Genomic DNA, 18,830 nt, shown 5'->3' on the forward strand with positions numbered 1-18,830 from the left:
ATGAGAATGTGTAATACTTAAGTCTGGTGTAATATATATAACCTGGTGTAACGTATATCTTTATCTTTATATAAGTAGATGTTAATTGTAAAAATGAGCATTGGCAGAAATCAAGTGATGTGTGTGTTATGGTCATTAGAGCTCTCTTCTCCCCAGAAAGAAGAACCAGTGGGCAGTGTTTGGATGGCTTTAGGGTTGCAAATTCTGAACAATTATCAAATGGCCCTTTGTTCCAAGCTTCAGTTTTACTGATTGATTTGATGCCACCCAACTCCAAAATGCTCTGGAAAGCTCATAGTACACCAAATATAATAAAAACAATATATAACGGAAGCAAACAGCAGAACCAGACAATGGAAAAACTAGACTTAGTTTCAATTCTAAGAAGTATAAATACTTTTCAAAGGGAACAGTGAGTCAGCTATTTCTTATTTTAAAAAACAAACTGTTTCACTATTTGTTTGGACTATTGCAGGAAACACTCCATCGGGCTGACTTTGAAAAACACTTGGAAGCCTCAGTTGGTCCAGAACAGTGGCTTAAATATGTTATGGGCATCACTTGGTTTCCCTATACCAGGGGTCGGCAACCTCGGCTCTTTTATGACTCAGGGACTTCAACTCCCAGAATTCCTGAGCCAGCTATGCTGGCTCAGGAATTCTGGGAGTTGAAGTCCGCGAGTCATAAAAGAGCCGAGGTTGCCGACCCCTGCCCTATATAATTCCTTTGCTTTAACAGTTGTACTTATTACCAGTATGCTTCTGGGTTGCTGCTTGTCACTTTTAAAACCTTGCCTCTTCTGAGACCTAGGGATCCACGGGACTACCTACTCTTAACCATCTTTCCAATAAGATCTGAGGAAAGGGTTTCTCTGGATCCTAACCCTTAGGAAATGTCATCTGCAGGGATCCCAAACCAATCCTCCTTAGTCATGTTCCCCCACTACATCTTTTCTGGAATAGCATTTCCCCTGATATCAGACAAGCCGGCAAATCATCCAGCTTTTTAAGGTCAGAATAGCTGTATTTTTGTTCCTTCATGGTGGGTGAATATATCTTTTATCTGTGGGTTAGTCCTCCTTTTGATATTGTTATATATTGCTTTAATTACGCAATTAATTGTTGGACCATAGGCTTGAGTTATGATTAGAATGGCATAGAAACCAAATAAAATATTGTTGTCTTCCTAGAAGATGACTCTAAGCCTACAGATGATAACAAGCTGTCCAGAATCAATAAGATAATGATAAAGGCTCTGTAATTACAGAGGGTAGAGAACGGAGTTCCTTTCATAGTGGAAGATTTGGCACATACAAATGCCTGCTATTGCTTGTGTGTTATACAAATGGAATATATATATTTTAGTAACCGCAAAACAGCATTAAAAAAATCAATAAACAGTTCCTTACTAAAGTTCCTTTGGTTCAGAGAAGGAATTGTGAAGCATACAGTATCCCACTATCCTGATTATAGAGAACCGAAACAGAGTAATCAAGAAATAATTCTGGAAAAGATATAGCTCAGTTAAGTGAACTGAAAGCAATAGCAACAGCACTTAGACTTATATACTGCTTCATAATGCTTTACAGCCCCCTCTAAGCGGCTTACAGAGTCAGCATATTGCCCTCAACAATCTGAGTCGTCCTTTTACCGACCTCAGAAGGATGGAAGGCTATGTTGTGATTCAGGGTCAGCCTGTGGGTTCGGCAGTTGGGTCGGACGACTCAGAGGAGGAGGAGGGGGGTGTTGAAGAGCTTGCTGAGGGGATTGGACAGCTTGATGAGAGCCCCCAGCAACGCCCCTCTCATCTGGTCACGATGCAGACCCAGCTGTGTGAGCCTGACAGCGTGGATGAAGATGACCCACAGCTGGCCCTGTTCAAGGACGCCTGACGCAGGAGGCAGTCAGTCAGGAATAAACAGAGGAAGGCAATGGGGCATCTCGGAAGGAGGCACAGAGAGGCCACGCCCTGAACTGTATTTAAGGGGAATGTGTGGGAGGGCTGGTTTGCTGAAGGCAACCGCTTGGATTGTTCCTGCTTCTTAGCTCGTGTTTTATGGTTGGTGTCTTGTCTTACTCTGTTTTATGTGAATAAATTTGGCAGGCGTAATTCCAACCTCTTGCCGTTTCTAAAGGGGTTGTCCCTGCCTTTTCTGCAGGGCCGGTAGCAGGCTCTGTACAGAACAGGCTAAGTCAACCTTGAGCTGGTCAGGATCGAACTCCTGGCAGTGAGCTGAATTAGCTTGCAATACTGCATTCTAACCACTACACCACCGCGGCTCCTGAACTAGACTATAGTCCTAGGCCAAGGGCTATAGTTAGCTGGTCTTTAAAAAAGAAGCAGCAAAAAGAAACTTGTGAGTGACACAAGCTTCAACAGCTGGACTGTGTAGTGCTTCAGATCCGAAAAAAGTGCTTCATAGCCCAAAGTGAAAGAAATATGGTAGAAGCAGCTGCAATCATAGAGCAACAGCTGCCTCTTTTTCCAGGATGACATAACAGCCCCCTGCAGCTGCCAGAAAGGCAATATTTCCACCACCTTCCCCATATGGTCTGAAGCCAAAGCTTGTTGGCCTTTGGATCCAAAGCTTTCCACGACCCTGTTCATCGGTATTTGCCTGGGGAATGGGTTAGCACTACAAAAGCAAATCAATACATAAACGCTACATCAGAGAATAAACAGCAAAGAAAACCCAGAGGCAGCAATGTTTTTTTGAATTCTTTATAAAAATGGCAAAGTGGAAGCATCATAAATTTGTATCAGAATCCACATGTGAAATACTTGTATTTTCAGTTCGCTTCTTTGTAAGCACTGAGAACAATTTTACTGACTGCATTAGACTTTTTAGTGCAGTCATTATTAGTCACGTAAAATAGTCATCTAGGGAAAGCAAGAAAATGGGATGGAGGAAAAACAAGCTACCATCAATCCAAAGAGAACTAAAGACTCGCTTAATGATTTTTTTTTCCTTTTCAGTTAGCATAGAAATTAAACTTTAAACTGCCAAGTAATTAAAAGAATGAAACATCTAGGTAAAATACAAACATATTTTATAACATAGTCTATAGCAGAGGTCCCCAGCCTTTTGGGCACCAGGGACTGGTTCTACGGAGAGGTTTTTCTGCGGACCAGAAGGGGCATGGTTTTGTGTGTTGCCTGCATCCCGCAGATGTGGCTTTGCTTGCTTTTGCGGACTGGTTGCTAGCATGCCGCGGCCCGATACTGGTCCATGGACCAGGGGTTGAGGCTCCCTGGTTTATAGTCCAGAATATAAGACTCTTTTGCATAAGAACTTTCCTAAAGTTACAGGTAGTGCTTGACTTACAAAAATAAAACTTTTTTTCTGATCTTTTATGCAATTTAATAAAATAATTCTACATGGGCATGGCTTTTGTGTCCTCTGCATCCCACTAAAGTAAAAGGTAAATTCTCACACTGAATCGTTTTACATCCTGGTTAGAGATGTAGCCCCAGAAACAACTTTTTTTTTCTTTTCACACACTGACTAAGATCTGAACTGTCTTTATTCAGAAATACAGAAGCCTGAACGATATGAAAAAAATGGAAAGTTTTTGCACGATATCTGCAGTCATTCGGGCGTAAGAATAATATGTCTTTAAACTAGTCTTTCGAAATCTGAAGGCGGAAAAAGTTCCCATCTGTCTTTAGAGTCTCTCAGCCTTCTTAATCTTCTTCTTCACTAGAAATATAATGATCTGCATAACTGAAAGCTGGAAAGTTAATGGCTAGTTCTCCCCATTTTTTGTATATTTTCTTTGAGGTGCATTTCTTATCTTTGAAATGTACCACAAAATTTTTTATTTTTAAGCAAGGAAGATCTAGACCTTTGTATACCATCATAGTTCCCCATTTCTGAAAAAAAAGTGAGAAAACATATTAGGAATATACCAATACAAGAATCTGATGTTCCTGAACTCCGATTCCCAGCCATCATCATAACCCAAAGTGAGGGTCTTTGAGAGATATGGCTCACAGTAATTGGAGAATCCAACCCAGGACTAACCCAAAGACATCCAAATTAATTAATTAATTCTGACACTCACCTGGCCACAATTTTTACAGATAATGTCCCCATTTGTTTGATAATCTGCTTCTTTTGCTTGCAGTGTCTTATTTTCCCTTACGATATAAAGGTTCCTGAAGTGAAAAATGGAACAACTTACTTTTGAAAAGAAAGAAGTTGTGACTAATTTTTCACATAGGCAGGAAGAAGTTCATCTTATCAGATATGCATCGTTGACACTTCCTGTGGATTCAACCCTATCTGCTGGATGAGTCACCAAGTCTGCAGGCCAGAAATCCTCACCCTTTGGGCTAGTGGTATTCAGCTTTGTGGTGAGTTCTAGAAGTTCACTAGTCAGATGTAGGTATAAAAGGGAGCTATGAAAAAAAATGAACTGGGTGACGGGCAGTGATGTTCAATACTGACTACATTTCCTAAGTCAAAGCACTGGATTACATCACAAGCCTGTATCTACTTGTGTTTGGAATATCCACTGCTACCAACCTACTTTGATTTCTGTGGTTGGTATCTCTGCCTACTCAAAATAGGTAGTATGACTATTAGATCAAAGAGAATTCATACGCTTGTTTCGCAAATTTACAGTCGATCAATGGTCACATGAACAGTTACGGCAGCAACTGAGGTTTGCTTATTTTCAGTTAAAACTATTGGTATTTTAACTCTGCTTCGAGATTTGCCTGTAGACACCACTCTTGCTTTTCCCTGCTGGCTCCCTTCTACTTCTTTATTGGATGGACTCCTGAACAGCATTACAAGAATGTTGTTCCAGGCTGCCAGAAAAAGGCTGCCCTTTTAGTATATGGGTACATTGCACCATTAAGCCAAATCAAACTAGAGGGATTACAACTTCAGAACAAGATTACAACTTCCATTTTTATTGGCATGAATGAGAGTTTAGCTCAAAAAAAGGAATTCTAAGCAATGCAGTCAGTGGATTAGCAATTAGTGCCACCACTGCACTGATTCAGTCAATGGAAACAATGGAACAGCTTTCCTTCAAAAGTTGTGGGTGCTCCATCACTGGAGACTTTTGAGAAGAGACTGGACAGCCATTTATCTGAAATGGTATAGGGCCTCCGGCTGGAGCAGGGGGTTGGACTAGACCAGCGGTCCCCAACCTTTCTGGCCCCCCAGACTGCAGAAGTGGCGGCAGTGGGGGAGGGGGTGGATGGTTTCATGCACACATCCTAGCTCCTGCCCATGCGTATATGTAGCTTTGCAAGATCACCTGCCACTTGCATGACCCAATTCCCAAAAAGCAGTGGACTGGTACCGTTCCGTGGCCTGGGGGTTAGGGACCCCTGGACTAGAAGATCTCCACGGTCCCTTCCAACTCTCTTCTATGTTCCGTGTTGAATCAGAACAGACACCCTAATGATAATACAAACGGGTACACACACACACACACAGAGGTGGACTTACGCAAATTCCTTTTTAACATTGACATGATGCATATTTAAAATAACTTGAATGTCATCTCCTGAGCATTTCGGATGTTTGCAGTTTTTGCAGTGGAACATTATCAGAGAAGGGTTCTCCTTGTATTGTTTAAACTGTTCTTTCTTTGCCTTCATTTTCATCTCCATGCAGCTTTGCAGCTGAAGCTCTTTGATCTAGCAAGGGAATGAACAGAACCAGGAAATAACTCCAAACTACAATTTCAGTTTTCATCCTGGAAAATTCATGTTGGATTATTTTAAATTTGGAATTTTTTTTAAAAAAAACACGCTTTGCTTTTTCATGCCTTAGAGTAAACTGCCTAAATCCTGAATGTCTTTATATACATACATTATTGATATAGATAATTCTCACTTAATGACCCTAACTGTGCCGCTAAGTGAAGCAATCACTAAATGGGAAATCATGTGACTGTAAGGGTGCTTTCCAGCCAGGAAGAGACAAGACTACTTAGTTTTACATTTTTGGCTTTTTATTTATTTATTTTTGCCTCCTAACCACTTCCTTATCGTTTGGACTGCTCAAGCGCCTACTTGCTGCCATGTACACATGAAAAGCAATGTAACCATCCCACTGTGCGCCACGCAGTTTACAGTACTGTCTTGAAATGTCTTTCTCTCCAATATCTCCACTCTGTGATAGGGTAGGAGGAATCAAGTGACTTTTGTAGGCAATCTCTCCTTTGCCTGACTCTTTCCTTCTGCCAGCATGATCACATTGTTTTGAGGTGTAGAAGAGCAAAGGAAAAATTACTTCTGAATAAATAAGCAGCTCACATGCATATTTGAAAAAAAGGGGAGGGGTTTTAAAAGTGTGTGTGTGTGTGTGTGTGTGTGTGTGTGTGAGAGAGAGAGAGAGAGAGAGAGAGAGAGATGGAGAGAGGGAGGGAGAGGGAGAGAGTATTTTCAGAACCAAAGTGGTCACAGCAATAGTGTGGGCCTTACCTTATGCAAGTATTTTTCATGTGGCATCTTTTGGACCCGCTTGATTGCTCGGTGCATCATTTTCTCACGAAACATATTAACATTTTCACGTTCAGCAGCTCCTGATCCAACTGAAGCCACGAGCACATAAATGCTTTCCTCGGCTCGAGCTCTTCCACGAGCCTGGAAGAAGGAAGAAACTACAATAAATTACAAGGAACTCACATGTAGGAGCTGGTGGTGTTCTCCTCTTTCTCTGAAAGAGTTAAAGAGCTCTGCTGGCTATGAATCTTAATTCCAATATTTACTTGTTGTATACTTTCAGAAACTAGCAACCATCAAGATAACTGAAAATGTCTTTCAGTAGTTGGCACATAGAATCTTAATTAATTAAGATTTAGTTACTGTTGCTAATAAAATTTGAGGTGACCTAGTGGTGAAGACTCTCACCTCCCACTGAGTTCAATCCTAGGTAGAAGCAAATGTTTCTTTCTTAGGGTGCAAAGAGAAAATATCTGCTGCGAACTCCACGTAGGTGTCAGGAAGGGCATCCGGCCAATAAATGCTCATCTCCATCCAGATATCTTAACTCTACCCCCCAAATTAAGGCATTACAGGGTTGTAAAAAGGGAGGTTTTTTCACTCTTAGCTAATAAAATGTAAAATCTACTTTAAAATTTATTTAAATAGTAGTTGAAATATGGGGAAATATGGGGTGGAAGGAGATTTCAGATAAATGGAGGGAGAGAGCTGCTTGTTTCTTCTGTGCCATACTAATGTCTCTCCCTCAAGTTATTTGTCTCACAAAAAATATTCATGTACACATACCTTCATGGGTTACAGAGCATAAACCTAAATATATTATATCTGGGTGCTTGAGACAAGCAAGTTGCCTTATTGACAGAATGCAGTTTTAAATGCTTTTTAAGCTGCTGTTGAGAGCCCTTTTGGTGTTGTGGTTAAAGCAGAAGATGGTAATCTGATTATCTGATAAACTCATAGGTGAAAAAGCAATAATGACATGGCTGGAACATTACCTGCATCATCGCTATTTCATTGGTAACAAGACCATAGCGTATAACAATGTTGCATTGTGAGATATCCAGGCCTTCCTCTGCTACAGTAGTAGCAATTAGTAGGTTGATTTTACCAGAACGGAACTTTTGAATGACATCTTTTTGTTCATTCTGTAGAAACATATAGTTGTTAAATTCATATATAAAATGACAGCACGATGAACTTCTCTTACAACCAGAGTTAAGTCATGAAGCGTTTGTTCTCAGATCTCAAATGTTACGAACTATGTTTTGAATTAAAGCAATAACAAAAGCATTTAAAAAAAACACCTTGCATGTAAAGCTGCCCACAGGTTTCTACATAAGCAGGAAGAAGAAATTCCTAGCACTGATGATGTTACCTAGTTGGGTAATGAAACGTCTGCAAGGAAACAACCATGCTCAGAGAGCACCAAGGGCCCCACACAGCAAATTCAGTTCATTCGGATGTGCCATTTCCAACGTATCCAGATTACCCAAATACAGTAAGTTGTAGCTCTGACAAATATAAATTCTATCTGACTGCCCCAGTCTACGTGAATGGGCTGTTACAGCTATAACACTTCTTAAGTTTCTGGTAGTCAGTTCTTAAGCATTTCAGCAAGGAAGTGTCAAAGTATCAGAAACACATGCAATATTCACACACAGCATTTGATACAATGATTATTAGTGAATAACACCCTATTTCTGAAATTGGATAGGAAAAGTGAGGGGGGACACGAAGATTCTGGCAGGCCACCCATATTTCATTGCATCCCATATTATAGCTATTGGCTGTGCTAAGTTTGGCATGGTTCAGGTGTGCCACAGGTCTTTTACATACATGTTCAGTGCACACCCTTGCCCTCACACAGCCATAGGGGTTCCATAGGGGATTTCAGAAGAAATACTGAGAACACGGTTCTACGAGGTTTTCTCTGGAGCTGCAGGACAGACTTTTTTCTTGTTGGTTAGAACTCATTTTGCCTCATTCTATCTCCTGGGATTTCTTCCTTACGTCCTGAAATAAAGATGTCATAGATCCTTGTTGTCAGAGTGATTGGGCACGTGGTTTTGCCGCTTCTCTCTCCCACCCTCTCTTTTGTTCTCTTTTTGGTGCAAAAGCAGTACATTCCACGGACAGTAATAAGGATTGGAAAGCCGTATGTTTTTTTCATGTCAGAGTGATTTGTATTTTATTATTTATTTATTAGATTTTCATCCCACCTTTATTAGTTATAAGTAACCCAACACGGTGAACATACATGATCTAGACGAGATGGGTGGGCACACAAATTTAATAAATAAATAAAATAAATAACACTCCTTCCATCTCCTCCTTTTCCCCCATAACGACAACCCTGTGAGGTGGGGTTGGGCTGAGAGAGAGTGGTTGGCTCAAAGTCACTCAGATGATTTTCATGCCTAAGGCGCCCGCTCCTGTTTTCTAGGCCAGCATCTTAACCACTCTGCCAAATTGGCTCTCGGATTTTTTAAAAGATTTTTAGTGTACCTGTTTTTGGTATAAAAAATTAATACACTTTACTGTTTTTAGAATACCAAAATGAAATGAACTTGATGCTAATCTTGAAATAATTTCTCATAGAATACATACATATTTAGGTATATTATAATTATAATTACTGAGAATTATTCAAACACTGATTAAATGTAATGAGAAAAAGAGAAAAATATAGGAACCGAGATTAGAAGTTCTTAGAACAGGGGTAGGCAATCTTGGCTCTTTTATGACTCGTGGCTGGCTCAGGAATTCTGGGAGTTGAAGTCCACGAGTCATAAAAGAGCCAAGGTTGCCTACCCCTGTCTTAGAAGAATCTTAACCCTACACCAACGGTCTCCAACCTTTGCAGCTTGGCAACCCGGCTTGGGGGGGGGGAGAGGGGAACAGGGCTGTGTGAGCAGTGGACTGGCGCATGCAGCTCCACTCACGCAACAGTGAAGAGAAGCCTTTGGGGCGTGGTTTCACACTCCTTCAGGCCTCTCCACACCAACAGCTTTTACAAAGACATGGAAGGCCTGAAGCAGCATGAGATGGCTCCCCTGAAGTCTTTCGTTCATTTGCAAAAAGCTTTTGGCATGGAGAAGAGAAGCCTTTTGCGGGTGCGGTCTCATGCTCCTTTAGACTCACCAAGGCTGCCTGATGCTCCAAAAGCGGATAGGGTGTCCTGCACAGGTGAATCATGGAAGCTAAGTAGGGCATGCTCATCCTGCTCAGCCTCTGCTCTCACCAGTCTGCTTTTGGAGAATTGGGAGTAGGCAGTTTGGCCCGGCTGGGGGTGGGGAGAGGGGAACATGACCACGCGAGTGGTGGGCCGGCGAGCATGTGCGCAGCTCCACTCAAGCAAGAGGGAAGAGAAGCCCTTGGGAAGTGCTTGCGCATGTGGAACTCTTGCATGGCCCAGTTCCGAATAGTTCCGTGGTCTAGTAGTGGTCCGTGGCCCAGGGGTTCTGTAAGGGTTCTGCCTTACAGAATTGAAAAGCAAAGAAATTCTGGCAACCAACTTTACATTTTTGTTTTACCTGGGTCATATGCTGAAATTCACTATTATGTCCTGTACCAATGAGATAGTGAGCCTTTACTCCAACCTCTTCAAATTTGGGATTATCATTAATCCACCGATAGATAGCAAATGCACTTTGACGGGTTTTTGAGAAAATAATTCCTCTGGCTTCATTGCTCTTTGTGAATTGTTGCATTAAAGTGGTGCGCAACTTTGTCAGTTTTTCATTTTCATACTGTAGATTTTCAGCTAACTCTTCCAGCTCCTTTTGTTTATCTTTAGGAACAAATGTAAATGAACAAAATATTTAAGTAATTACGTTGTGAAAGAATTAGAGCATGTTATTATGAGTCATGCTGGCTGACACTGATTGCAGGCCAAAATATCTGAAAGTGTCAGCAGATCATGTTGAAAAAAGACCATCATCTATTTTCTGTTGTGCATACCAACTAGATAGCCCTGCATGCTAACTTTCCCAGAAAGGAAACACTGATGTAGGCTATCTGGTTCTTATTCACATCTCCTGCAAGTTTGCTGATAAACAAAATGTTAATGGGCAAAATCTTAACTTAAGCACAAAATACAGATAGCAAATTCTGGCAGAAACCCTGGAGGCATCAACTTGGGCCAAGATGAAAATCACTGTTTTAATACCTCCCAAATATGTTTCACAGCTAACTATGCATATAAGCAGAGCAGGGGGTAGTCTTAGAGCGGTGTATGGAATACTGAAATATTAGTTGTAAGCTGGTTGTAAGTCCCTGAATTGCAACATGTGACAGTAATTTAGGCTGTAATGGCTGCAATTGCAAGGGCCAATTGTAAGTATCCCTCATTCAGAGCTGTTATGAGATTAAATCAGACATGTCAAACACAAGGCCCGGGGGCCGGATTCGGCCCTCGAAGTGGTTTCATGCGGCCCGCGAAGCCATCCTGGAAACAGTGAGGGAACGGCCCCCACTGCCGTGGCCCTGGCCCAGAGACCCTCCTTCTGCCAGAGACCCTCAAATCTGTCCGACTCCTGCCCAGGCCCCCATAGGCACCCCTGATGCGAATGATGTAGAGCTGGCCATGCCCACCCAGCAGGCCATACGCACTAGCCATGCCCACCCAGTAGGCCACACCCACCCTGGCCACACCCACCCGGCCCCCTGAGGGCAACCGCAATGCTGATGCGGCCCTCCATGAAATTGAGTTTGACACCCCTGGATTAAATGATTACTGAATGAGTGTAAAGGCAGAAGAGGGAGGAGTAAACCACTGAACAATGGCCGGAAAAATAAACTTAGAAAAGATTCACTGTAACTAATCAGATTGTAAAAAGAGAATGTGGGAGATTGGTATTTTCAGTATTTTCAAAACTCTGTTTATGTAGCTTTACAATAAAGTAGATTTTGCTCATCTTGTTGTGTTTCCTATCTGGTATGTTTGGGAGATTGAGACAACATCACAACGCAGTGCAGCATGGCATGATAGAGAACGGGGAAAGCTGTGAAATAAAAGCTCGGATGTCTGAAATGGTAACTGACTCTGAGAATAACTTTGAGATAAGGAAGAGTCTAGCCTAGGCAAAGGTCAGGGAAAAAATATCTCAGATTCCAGAAGGAATGGAGACATCGAAAGCATTTCAGAAGGGATTCTCCCTAGTTTTCTGGAAAGTAAAGACAAATGAGAAGAGATGTACTTTCAGATTTGCCAGATTTACTGTAATCTTACAACAGGGGTGTCAAACTCAATTTCATTGAGGGCCGCATCAGCATTGCGGTTGCCCTTAGGGGGCCGGGTGGGTATGGCCAGGGTGGGCGTGGCCTACTGGGTGGGCATGGCTAGAGTGCGTATGGCCTACTGGGTGGGCGTGGCCAGCTCTACATCGTTGGCATCAAGGGTGCCTATGGGGGCCTGGGCAGGAGTGGGACAGATCTGAGGATCTCTCGCAGAAGGAGGGTCTCTGGGCCAGGGCCAAGGCAGTGGGGGCCGTTCCCTCACTGTTTCCAGGATGGCTTCGCGGGCCACATGAAACCACTTCACGGGCCGAATCCGACCCCCGGGCCTTGCGTTTGACATGTCTGTCTTACAACAAAGATAGTGTCAGTACTCATGATTTGTGCTTCTTGTCTGGTCTACCTCAAAGGGCTGACTTCAACCTGGAGCCACACAAATCTTTGAGGAAATATCATTTAAGTGAGTGGGTGCTATGACAGAGAAAGGCACTCTTCCTTTGCCCCAATAGATATATTGATTAATCATAGAATCATAGGCTGGAAGGTACCTCAGAGGTCTTCTAGTCCATCCCCCAGCTCAAGGCACAAGACCTCATACCATCCCAGTCGAATGGCTGTCTGTCTATTCTTGAAAACTTCCAGTGATGGAATATCCACAACTCTGGTAGGCAAGCAATTCCATGGATTAATTTTTCTCACTGTCAGAAAATTTCTCCTTACTTCTAGACTGTATCTCTCTTGGACAAGCTTCCACCCATTACTTCTTGTCCTGCCCTTTGGTGCCTAGAGAATAAGTCAATCTCCTCTTCTCTGTGACAGCCCCTCAAGTACTGGAAGACAGCTGTCATGTCCTCCTAATCCTTCTCTTTGATAGGCTAGACCAGGGGTAGGATACCTCAGCTCTTTTATGACTCATGGACTTCAACTCCCAGAATTCCTGAGTCAGCTATGCTATGTTGAAGTCCATGAGTCATAAAAGAGCCGAAGTTGCCTACCCCTGGGCTAGACATACCTAGCGTCCTTGTTTGTCATACGATTTAGTGGTCTAAATTTAAATTTAGTGATTTAGTGATTGAAAGGATCCAGAGGATGCCAACTCTGCAAACACTTTACTAGAAGGCAGAAACTACAGAAGATAGGCAGGGTCCCAAATAACAAGGCACCTATGCCATGTTAGAGCTTTATAGGTAATAACCAGTGACTTGAATCACACTTGGAAGCATAATGGGAACCAATATTGTTTACACAACAGGGACTGAGGGAAGCTCTGTTGTCTGGATATGTTCACATAAAACCGTAGTAGTGTAGTCTTACCTACAAGTGAGCTGCAAGGAACCTAATCCTTAGATTCCTACCTGCTTGCACTGGGAGCACATGGTTTATTGTTATAACTAAACCAGGCTAATAGCTTTGAGAATAAGAAGGCAGCTTGCCCAAATCTCTATCCACAGAACACCCTAAATTACTCCTCCCTGACTTTCAGCTAAAATAGGCAAGTTTAAATCCCAATTTTTGATGAAAACCAGAAATTTTATAAAAACAAGAATGAAAAATGCATGTGACGTGTGATCAAGCCTTACTTAATGATCCAACCGCAAGAAATTTTGGTTCTCATTTTAATATTGGACATTGATTTGTAGAAGTGTAGACAGGAAGTCCCAGATGGCTCATGCTTACCATAAAGGTAAAGGTAAAGGTTCCCCCGCACATGTGTGCTAGTTGTTTCCAACTTTAGGGGCCGGTGCTCATCTCCGTTTCAAAGCCGAAGAGCCAGCGCTTGTCCGAGGACATCTCCGTGGTCATGTGGCCGGCATGACTAGATGCCAAAGGCGCACGGAACGCTGTTACCTTCCCACCGTAGTGGTCCCTATTTTTCTACTTGCATTTTTACATGCTTTTGAACTGCTAGGTTGGCAGAAGCTGGGACGAGTAACAGGCGCTCACTCTGTTACCATGCTTACCATAAAACAACTCTATAAGACGTGTAGCAGTTTCATCTGGTTGTGAGGCTATGAGTTCATCTTCACTATCTTCATCCATTGTCATCTTTCTACTCCTTTCCTCTTCATAAAAGTTCTTCAGATGGTTATAGGCATCAATCATTTGGGTAGTATCATTAATTAGCAAGGCATCATTGTATTTCTTCAAGTGCTCTGCACATACCCGCTCTTTGCGAGTCCCTTCCTTGGCAGCTAGAAAAAAGAACAAGGACTGAGAAAACAAGGAAGCAAAGGTCTAGGAAAACTCTGGCCACCTATTTTAGCAAGGTATTGACAATGTAGCAATCAAATGTAAACATTACCTTTCTTTTCCTCCTGAATTACCCACTGTTCGTAGGCCTGTGATCCAAAATCAGCATTTGGACTGAATTGGCAATAGCCTTGAATCTCAGTCATAATGTGTACAAGTTTTTCTCTAAATGGATCCTAAAATGTGAAACATGTCACAAGTTAACAATCACAGGATTAGAAGGGATCTTTATTTATTTATTAAATTTATATGTGGCCCATCTCGCTGTCCCAAGTGACTCTGGAATGCTTGGCAGCTTGGAAATCTAGTCTAGCAAACACACACACACACACACACACACACACACACACACACGCACGCACGCACACTCAGGGCAGAAATCCTCACACCATCCCTTTATGTCTAAATTTTGTTAGAAAAACCTCCAGTTAAATAGAATTTCAACCGAAATCAAGACTTCCGATGGCGGCGCAGCGCCGAAGACAGCCTTCCCGGGCTGCCCGCGGCTCAGCTGTTTGTTTTTTCGCCCGAAACAGCGCCGATCAGCTGTTCGGGCGAAATTGAAGCCCCCTCCTCGGGAGAAGAGGAGGGGGTGAGGCCCCAGGTAGGGGTAGAGTTCTCCGGGGCCGCCTGAGCTTGGAGCTTGGGCGGCTGAAGGATTGAACTCCCCCGAAGCCTGGGTTGCTCCCAGCTGGCCGGCGTCTCTGCTCCGAACTTCTTGGAGCAGAGCCAGGCATCTGCGAACCATCCCTGCCTGAGGAAAGGACTATGATTTAAAGGAGCAGGCAGAGCGGTACAAGAGGCAAAGGTGAAGAGGATTATTTTACTATACTCTCGAGCTTGTTGGACTTTTTAAACTTTAAGTGCAAGTGCGTCATAATTGAGGACTAAAAGATGGCGGCGAAACCTCCCCCTAAAACTCTTCGGAGTGGTGGATCCTCGCCGGTGCAACAATCATCACTACAGGCGTTGCACCCTCCTGAAGCGCTGACATCGAAGGATTTGCGAGATGCTTTGGATAAACATGCCCAGGTACTTTTGGAATCAATTAATCAATCAATTGCTGATAAATTTGCACAGATGGAGGAGAAATTGGAGAAATTGGAGGAGAGAATGGAAGAGAGGATGGAACAGAAGTTCAGCGTGATGAAGGTAGACATTTTGACTTCAGTGCATAAAGTGGCGGAATGTGTGGAAGAATTAGATGAAAAAATGGATGATCTGGCTCAAAGGAATGCTATATTAGAAGTAAAAGCACGGGAGAATGAAAATGCAAGAGACAAAGTGGAAAGGGAGTTAAGCCTAGCCCAATATTACCAGATGCAGTTTGCTGTCAGAATCAGAGGTTTAAAAGAGAATATTAAAGAAGATTTAAAGCAGCTGATCTCTGAGGCTCTCGAAGTGGTATTAAACCAGCCAGCATCTGAAATAAGAGCAGCTATGGATAAAGTGTTTCGGGTGAATTCATGGATTGCCAGACAGAGAAAGTTGCCTAGAGATGTGGTGGTTTATTTTGCAAAAAGAGAAATTAGAGATCAAGTTATACAAGCTGCCTATGATGCTAAAGTGGTGATTGCTGAACAAGAAGTCTTGGTTTTAAAAGAAATTCCTCCAAGGATTTTAAGGGGAAGGAAGGACTATACATTTCTCGTGCATGAGCTTAAGCAAAGAGATATAAGGTTCAGATGGGAGATTCCAGATGGGCTGATGGTGATGCATGAAGGTAAAAGGTATCGGCTGATTACTGTGAAGCAAGCGCGTGATTTCTACAATAATGTCTTAAAAGCAACCCCATTAACACTTCTGGAAGCTGGAAAGGGATCTGGAGAAGGAGAACATCAAGAGGATGAAACAGAGGAAAGTGGTGCTGGAGGAGATCAAGCTACAACTTCTTTGGATGATCCTAGAGAGCAAAGAGTAACGCGTGCTACTTTAAAACGAGCAAAGAAAATAAAAGAACAAGATCAGCAAAAGTCTTCAGATTCTTCACAACGTACATATAGTCAAGCTGTGGGAGGAGCACGGCCTAAAGAAGTTAGTCCTATCAAAGCTGTGGTCCAAGAGCTTTTGGAGGATATGCATGGCAACTAAATTTCTAACCTGGAATGTTAATGGACTAAATTCACCGCAGAAGAGGAAGAAAGTTTTTCAATATTTAAAACAATTTAAGATAGATGTTATATGTTTGCAAGAAACGCATATTAGAGTTTTGGATCAAAAGCATTTACTGAACTCGAGACTGGGTACGCAATTTGTTGCCTCTGCAGAGAATAAGAAAAATGGAGTGGTTGTTTATGTTAAAAGTGCCTTAACAGCAGACTTAATTGAAGCAGATAAGCATGGAAGATATGTTATGATTGAGCTGTTGTTAGAAGGTAAAAAGATGCTTCTAGTTGGATTATATGCACCTAACCAACAACAAGCTGATTTTTTTAGCTTACTCCACACAAAGCTTACCCAGTTGGATTATAAATCTTTTATTTTTATGGGAGACTGGAATGGTGTTTTGGATGTACAGTTGGATAAGGCTGGAGCTTTTAAGCGCATTCCAAGTCATGCTAGACTGCCTAAATCTTTTTTTGAAATGAAGGATGACCTGGAATTGCGAGATATTTGGCGTGAGAGACACTTGCAGGAGAAGGATTATACTTTTTATTCTGACAGACACCAATCTTTTTCGAGGATTGATTTTATTTTGCTGACTAATGATTTTTTTTGAGAACTAAAAAGGTGAAGATTTGTGCAAGAACTATCTCTGACCACAGTCCAGTTTGGTTGGAGATTGATAAGGAGAAAAGAGACAGGCGCTCGTGGCGCGTAAATGAGAATTTGTTTAGAAATCAGAGAAATGTGGAAGAATGCAAACAGCGGATGAAGGATTTTTTTGAGATTAATATGAATAAGGGTACCTCTATGGACATGGTTTGGGATGCTAGCAAGGCCTATATGAGAGGGGTGTTGATATATATGAATAATAGACATAGACGTGCAGTGGAAACTAGAAGGAAAGAACTGGAGAATGAAATAAAGGAAAAAGAAAAGGCTTTGATTTTGAATCCAGAGGATGTGAAGATCAAGGAGGCTATTAGATTGCTAAGAGGACAATTTGATAAATTAATGGCAGATCAAGTGGCAACCAATCTGCGGTTTGCTAGGCACTACAGATTATAAGATATTTGCTAAGGTTTTGGCTAATAGACTGATGAGGGTTCTGCAACAGGTGATTCATGGGGATCAAACGGGGTTTATTAGTGGTAGGCAAATGAAAAATAATGTGAGACATATAGTTGATGTGTTAGAGTTTTTGGAAAGGCACAACCAGATCTCTGCAGCGCTAATCTTTTTAGATGCTGAAAAGGCCTTTGATCAATTGAACTGGCAATTTTTGTTGAAAGTTTTAGATAAAATGGATTTTGGGGAAAATTTTTTACAACCGATTAGGGCATTATATCAAAAACAAACTGCCCGAATCATAGTTAACAATAGCCTGACAGCAGCATGTAATATTGAGAAGGGCACAAGGCAAGGGTGTCCGTTATCGCCCTTGTTATTTGTGTTAACATTAGAGATACTATTGGTTAAGATTCGGAACTCGGAAAAAATTAAGGGGATACAAGTTGGAGATCAGGACTATAGATTGAGAGCATTTGCAGATGATCTGGTTGTTACAGTGACCCAGCCAGAGAACTCTGTTGTGGACCTGATGGAGATAATAACACAATATGGGAAGGTTTCTGGATTTAAAGTAAATACACAGAAAACTAAAATTTTGGCTAGAAATATGACAGTTTCACAGAAGGCTCTCTTAGAAGGATTAACTGGATTTGAGATTGTTAAAAGGGTTAAATATCTGGGGGTGATTTTGTCGCCCTCTAATACAAAGCTATATAAAAATAATTATGAAAAATTATGGGGGAAAATTCAAAAAGAATTGGAGAGTTGGCAAAAATTGCAATTGTCTTTGTTGGGACGGATTGCAGCAGTGAAAATGAATGTCCTGCCCAAATTTTTATTTTTATTTCAAATGATACCGATTCTTAAGAAAGATTCTAACTTGGAGGAATGGCAGCGTGGTATCAATAAATTTGTGTGGGCAGGGAAAAAGCCACGAGTTAAACTTAAGATTATGCAGGATACTCGTGAGAGAGGTGGCCTTAAATTGCCTAATTTTAAATTATATTATGAAGCTGCTGCATTAGTAGGAATAAGCGATTGGATTAATTTGACGCAACTGAGGTTATTAAATCTTGAGGGCCATGATTTGTTGTTTGGCTGGCATGCATATTTGTATGATAAGAAGGTAGATACTGTGTTTAGGATGCATATTTTAAGACAGGCATTGCTGAGAGTTTGGAAGAAGTATAGACATAAGTTAAGCAGCAAGATACCATTGTGGGCAATTCCAAAACACGCAATAGAAAATATACATGCTGGTTTCAAACATGATGTGACTACGTACAAGGAAATTTTAAGCCTGGAAAGGAATGTTTGGTGTTTGAAATCATATAGCCTCTTGCGAGAAGAGAAGGTTGTTCAAACTTGGTTTCAATATATTCAATTACGGGCCAGGTGGAAAGAAGACCAGAAAAATGGATTTACAATGACTGATGAAAATTTGATAAAGCAGATTAGAAATCAGGGACCAGCACATATTAAACGGATATATCTTGCATTGATAGAGATTGATTCGGAAACAGAGCTTGTTAAGGATTGTATGATAAAATGGGCCCAAAACATCCAGGAAGTTATTACAATGGACACGTGGGAAAAGATTTGGGTGAGGAACGTAAAATTTACTCAAGCTCAAAATCTAAGAGAGAACTTTTACAAAATGTTTTATAGATGGCATTTAGATCCTAAAAAGCTTGCAAGTATGT

At 41.7% G+C, this 18,830-nt stretch overlaps 1 protein-coding gene and 1 long non-coding RNA gene across 3 annotated transcripts in view; one reads left to right on the forward strand and one right to left on the reverse strand.

The window, feature by feature from the left end:
* The window catches only part of LOC310631816, a 263,229-nt gene that overhangs the window by 211,434 nt on the left and 32,965 nt on the right, over window positions 1–18,830 (forward strand). The window lies entirely within an intron of this gene.
* Window positions 2,714–18,830, reverse strand: part of IFIH1 (interferon induced with helicase C domain 1) — a 52,300-nt gene continuing 36,183 nt past the window's right edge. For both annotated transcript variants that reach the window (XM_083348518.1, XM_083348519.1), the window contains 8 exons: window positions 14,006–14,129; window positions 13,665–13,895; window positions 10,002–10,258; window positions 7,464–7,613; window positions 6,448–6,609; window positions 5,468–5,658; window positions 4,065–4,158; window positions 2,714–3,873 (listed from right to left, as the gene is read on the reverse strand). In XM_083348518.1, coding sequence (XP_083204644.1) covers window positions 3,685–3,873; window positions 4,065–4,158; window positions 5,468–5,658; window positions 6,448–6,609; window positions 7,464–7,613; window positions 10,002–10,258; window positions 13,665–13,895; window positions 14,006–14,129 — 1,398 coding nt within the window. In that variant the 3' untranslated portion in view covers window positions 2,714–3,684. The remainder of the gene's footprint in view (window positions 3,874–4,064; window positions 4,159–5,467; window positions 5,659–6,447; window positions 6,610–7,463; window positions 7,614–10,001; window positions 10,259–13,664; window positions 13,896–14,005; window positions 14,130–18,830) is intronic.

This window comes from Vipera ursinii (genome assembly GCF_947247035.1).
Source record: "Vipera ursinii genome assembly, chromosome: 1".
Classification (NCBI taxonomy): domain Eukaryota; kingdom Metazoa; phylum Chordata; class Lepidosauria; order Squamata; family Viperidae; genus Vipera; species Vipera ursinii.